The sequence below is a fragment of the Trichoderma gamsii genome (genome assembly GCF_001481775.2).
Source record: "Trichoderma gamsii strain T6085 chromosome Unknown Scaffold_37.2, whole genome shotgun sequence".
NCBI classification, from domain to species: Eukaryota; Fungi; Ascomycota; class Sordariomycetes; order Hypocreales; family Hypocreaceae; genus Trichoderma; species Trichoderma gamsii.
Window position 1 is genome coordinate 341233 of NW_020171374.1, and position 6000 is coordinate 347232.

Consider the following 6000-nt stretch of genomic DNA (forward strand, 5'->3'; position numbering starts at 1 on the left):
TGGCCATCTGCGGCTCAAAAGAAGCCATCTCTCGAAGGGACAAGACAACAAAAGCATGATGTAATGGTTTCTACTTTTTGGATTTATTCACAAGACGAGAGTGGGAGTACGTTTACATATATTCCTATCATAGATACACGCTTGTCTAGGCACACACACGCACGCACACACACACACACATATATGTATATATATGTATATATATAGACAAATTACACAGCACCCCAATTTCATCATCCAACCTCTCAGCCGTATTTCAATAAGACAGCTAGTCCAATTAAATTACATATAAACAACTGCTAAATACATTAAAAAAATAGCAATAGTAGTAATAGTAGTAACAGCAGCAGCAGCAGCAGTAGTAATAGTAGCAGTAGCAGTAGCAGTAATAGTAATACAGTAGTGATAGCAGCAATAGTGGTAATAGTAGCAGTAGTAGCAGTAGTAGCAGTAGGAGCAGTAGTAGCAGTAGTAGCCTATGCTATAGCTAGAGTGCTGGATAACATTTTCCCGCGCATATACATGTATCTAGCACATATGACCATAGGCAGTAGAAAACTCAGGGCCCTGTCGAGCTAATTTGTTAAATTGACGTCTTCCTTTATCGCATTCTTGTGAATCCAAATTAAGTCATGTAATTCCCTTGTTTGTATCCTAGAGGCTTATTTGTGTTGTATATTGTCCAAAATGGTCCAGTTAACAATTGACCATCTCGATGCCGTGGCGAGCCTCTATGCCAATTCAACCCTCTGATGCGGGCTTTCGAGGTCTAGATCGATTCGCTAAGCAGAAAACAGCATCTTTGTCGTCGAACGAATGCCTCGTCAAAACCTCATCGAAGCAAATCTGGGATAACTCATTGCTAAATCCATGGTCAAGTCGAGCCTAGACATCCTAAGAGGCTATATTCCCACATAGAATTCTATACTTTGCCAACAACACTGTACGTTGGTGTTACAGGGCGAAAAGATGGAGTGAAAAATCTCATACTACGGACTGTGTGAGTACTTATTCTGGCATCGAACAGAATCAGCATCGTTCACTGTCACTGCAGTTGGAAGCCCATAAACTGCCAGTGCTCAAAGAATCCAAAACTTTGATGAATAGCTACAATACTAGGAAACTCACATATGACGAAGATGAGCTGTTCGCGTTTGCTAGGGTAGCAACACGATGAGCGGAGAAATTCAACGGAAGATTGATTTCAGGCCTTCTGGAAATGTTCTTTGGTCTGTGCTTACTCTGGCGTCCATTGAGAAGGACAGGTAATGCTTCCAGAAGGCGACCAAAGAGACTTGGTAATGGCCCAGTGTATCTGCTTGGCTGGTCTTGGGCAGGATGGGAGACAGAAGTTATCTGGCCCTATACTTGGAGATTTACAAAGGACTTTGCTGGCCCAACGCCGATCATGTTGATAAAACCACAACCCTTCTTTCGAACTCAGCTGTTTTATATTGCCGCAAGTGGACCTAGAGTTTCAATTAAAGCTCTTTGGCTCGAATAAGCGATTCAGATGATGAATCAGAACTCTCTCCCGGGCTGGAAAACTCATGGTATTGGAGAATATGTCTCTCAGGAATGGGCTCTGTCTTCTAATGAGGTCATCTTCAAGAACTTTTCAGAACAGAAGAACGATATCCAATCTGTTTGCCTATTTCGTCAAGCACCTCGATAATTTCTGCTCTTAATACCAATCTGCTCACTTTCCGAACCATGTCCGGCCATTTCACACTTAGGGAGACACGGAGCTCTGTGGTTCGCATCCACACCATGAACTACAGACCTGCTGGCACACTGTGGCAACATGATGACAATGATCTAGAAGATTGCATGTCTATCGAGCTCATCGCCATCCTTGGTTGTACGACACCGAGGGAAAGTGACTTCATGTGGGAAATGCCGGATACACCCACCCTCACACATTTTAATAACCTCATCGAGCTGCCTAGAACGGAAGATATCTACAATGTAATGTAGATCTTTCGGGATGATACTTACATTGCGTATAGAAAGGCACTACTACCATTATTCCACGGGAAATTTGGGAGCAAGAGGCTGTTGATCGGATCAATGTCAAGCTTGGTTGAATGGGCGAGCGTAACACTGTTTGGATAACTGATGCCGTTTAAGTCTCGAAAGGCGTGTAGATGATAAAGCTGTTATAAAATAGTGTAAATTATTCAAGCTTTCCTTTCACGTCTAAACCTTCCATAAGAAGGGAGAATTTATCTAGCACCCCGAAATCATTATTGAACACCCCAGCTGTAGCGCAATGATGCAGCCAGTCCACTTATCAAAACACACAGCAGCTAGATACACCTAAAATTACATATAGTAGTAGCAGCAGTAGTAGCAATAACAGTAATAGCGGCGGCAGCCTACCTATGCTATAGCTGGAGTGCTGGAAATAGAATTGGGGTGCTAGATAATTTTTCTGTCTAACAAACACGATTTTTGACTCTTGTATGATACAAGTAAGCTATTCATAGGATAATTGCAGTTACCTCTTTACTTATATAGTATTTACAAAGTGATATGATCAGAACTCAACAATGTACTACTAAAAGTGGAACCAACAGGTACTATAAGAAGAAAGGCCCACTATCCAATATAATGAGGCAATAGATACGGAGTGCATGCTGGTTCTGAAGAGGGTCAGACCGCTTGTGTGGGTGAGACTCAAATTCGAAGTACATGTATGATGGATACCTTACGTGTAACCAACATGCAAGCCAACAGTAGTATAAGGGAATAAATGTAGAATGCTTATAAAGTGCAGAAGCCGCTGCAGCTGCCACTAGATGTTCTATACTTCCTCGCGCATTCAATAAGATAAGATTCGAGGTAACCATCTGTCTACTTCCGAGGGGCAACGCTTGACAAGCATGTTTGGTTTCTTTTCTCGTCCACCAAAGGCGCCCCAGCGCGTGCCAACTGACCTCGTTGTCCCGGTCGGCTTCTTTGACGATACTATTATTTTCAGAACGTTTGTCTTATACACCCTGTTTGTTTTCGACGATGTCCTCGATCCTGAGAGGCTGCGTACCTCGCTGGAACGTGTCGTGAGCCGCCCTGGCTGGAGCAAGCTGGGTGCTCGGCTAAGAAGAAATGTGAGCCTCCTCCCATCGGTCAGCCGCCGATATCTAACAGCTGTGCCCCATATAGGACCGTGGGGAATTGGAGCACCATATACCAGCCGAATTCACTCCAGACCGCCCAGCAGTGGAATTTAGCCATGTGGACTACAGTGCTTTCGCAAAAGAAGACCATCCCGCTGCATCGTGTATACCCCGTCCCTGTAATGATCAGCCGGCGGTTGTGGGAGATCCCGATGACCTCTCGGACCTGATTTATGGCCATGAAGTACCTAAAAAGCTTGATGATTATATATATACCGACCGTCCTCAGCTTGGTCTACGGGTTGTCTCATTCAAGGACTCGACCGTGGTCGTCCTGCATTGGATACACCTCGCCTTTGACGCGACAGCAAAGCGGGCCCTTTTAGATGCTTGGATGCTGATGCTCCAGGGCAGAGAGAGTGAAATCTTGGAGCCACTGGGCCCTCACGAGTATATCTTGGAGCACCTTGGCAAGAATCCTACAGAGCCCCATGTCCTTGCCGAGCACCATCTGTCCAAGCCAGGCCTTGTCTGGTGGGTACTCCAGAACTTCTACAACTTGATAGTCAGTGAGAAAGAGCATCGCATGGTCTGTATGCCTGCGACGTATCTCGCAAAGTTAAGAGAGAAGGCTCTCGCGGAACTTGCTGCTCAGATTGCTGGCGAGAAATCGGAGGTTCCATTTCTAAGCGAAGGAGATGTCCTAGTTGCTTGGGTATCGCGCTTGGCAATGGCTAATCTTTCAGAGGATTCGGAGAAAACGGTAAGTAACCAGTATTGCTATGTGCCGAACCACTGAAGACTGTATGCTAACTTTGCCATCCAGGTCGCCATACAACAGGCTTATCAATGGAGGCCGGTGTTGGCAGACCTACTACCCGATAGGCGTCCATTCCTCAGCAACTGCGTTGGCTTTCTTAGTACTCTGCTGCCGGTTAAAGATCTACTTCAGAAGCCACTCAGCTATGTAGCGGCCCAGATCCGTCGCTCAATTACAGACCAAGGGTCTCGCGAACAAGTCGAGGCCTACACATCGCTGGTCCGACTTGACCCAGCCAATAGGGCGCCTCCATTCTTTGGTGATAGATCAATGCACCTGTTCATGTTTTCTAATTGGCAGAAAAGCAATATGTACAAGGTGGACTTGATGACTGCGACTGTGATGCCACGGCAAACACCACTGACACCATCGTATGTCCAGAGCGTACAGGGTCCATACAATTTTACAGATGCAGTCATCATTGTGGGGAAAGATGCTGAGGGTAACTATTGGCTGTCGGGATATAGGTCAAAGGGACTCTGGGAGATGATGGAAAAGAAAATGAGGGAGGAGGTGATCTGAATAAAGATGATGTTTGCCCTACGGCGCCAGTTGCTGCGTGCTATAGAAGACAAGTTTTACTCCTCGGATCATTCTCAAATACTACAGTCAGAACACTCATCTTCGGTCTTATGTGATCCCAATGTTTCTTATAACACTAGAGCTGAAGCGATCTAGGAATGAGTAGAGCTTGCACGCGCAGAAATGGATCGTTTGAGCATTTTTGCTTCGCCAAAAGCAGCCACGAAGAGACCACATCATTGAGACGACCGTTCCGGTTATAAATAGCTACTTTGCAACTGTGACTATAAGACTAGCCTAACCAAGAAATGCCTGTCATCCTCACTGCATACCTAGTAGACAGTGGCATACTTATCAGCCCTCTGTTGGCCCCAAAGAGAGAAAGAAGTCCTTGTTGGTTATCATTGCCTCGAAATGGCTCTAGGCCAGCGATATCCAGCCATTGTAAGGCGAGCATTATCTTCAACAAATGCTTCCTGCTGTACACCTCTTTACCCAGTGCTGCTCGTATCTGTTGTTTGCTTGCTATGCTACCAACCATCACTCGTAGCAAGATTTGCATAGCAGCACGCAATCTGAACCTTGCAAGAACTTCCTATATCATCGTTAACTCTTCTACCATCGTGGCCAATCATTTATCGGTGTCTTGGCCGTCGTAACGAGCATTCGCGTAAAGATATCCCACACGCCGAGCACCCTGAAGTTGCAAATCATGTTGGGGTTTTGAGGTCTCGCTGTAGTGCATGCCCTTGTTTTGATTTGCCTTTGCACTCTCTCTTCGACATAAAACATTTCTCTCAACCCTATCGGTTGATACCGCGGCGGCCGCGATGGTGGCCGTGGTGACAGCGGTGACAGCGGTGGCAGCTGCGGTACATTATCTTGCATTTACCTATTGTTAGTTTATACTGATTCTCAGGTTCAAGCACAGGCAGCCGCTCAAGCTCAGGGAGTGGATGACTGTGTCGCGCAGCCTCAGCAACAACAGGGTCAAGACCAAGGCGTGGATGCCAACGCCGAACAGTCACAGCAACAAGCTGAAGATCAACGATAGCAGTAGCAACCCCAACCTGCTCCCCTCCTCCTCATTTGAAGCAGTAGCAGTCCCAAACCCCTCATCAGCCAACTCTCCAAGAAGCAATGGCGCAGAACCATCGCTACCGCGAATGGCTGAGTGGATAAGAACAACAACTCCAACAAGTCAAAGGGCGAGCAGCAGAAGAAACTCGCTAACTGGAAGTACAGGCCCAGGCCCAGGTTCAAACTCATGGAATGAATGGAATCTAAAGCTGGGGAAAACTATCAAGCCTCTAGTTCTTTTATCCAGAAAGCTAAGTAAGCTTTAATATAAACTGCTACTACTTCTGCTACTTCTGCTACTTCTGCTACTTCTGCTACTTCTGCTACTTCTGCTACTTCTGCTACTTCTGCTACTTCTGCTACTTCTGCTACTTCTGCTACTTCTGCTACTTCTGCTACTTCTGCTACTTCTGCTACTTCTGCTACTTCTGCTACTTCTGCTACTTCTGCTACTTCTGC

General features: G+C 45.9%; 1 protein-coding gene across 1 annotated transcript; it reads left to right on the forward strand.

Moving 5' to 3' along the window:
* Positions 1 to 2885: 2885 nt before the first annotated feature.
* On the forward strand, positions 2886 to 4461 carry TGAM01_v208656 (hypothetical protein; the record flags this gene model as incomplete). The annotated part of the gene is made up of 3 exons (XM_018806221.2): positions 2886 to 3110; positions 3166 to 3882; positions 3946 to 4461. 3 exons carry the CDS (start codon positions 2886 to 2888, stop codon positions 4459 to 4461), a joined length of 1458 nt encoding a protein of 485 aa, XP_018660472.2.
* Positions 4462 to 6000: the final 1539 nt, after the last annotated feature.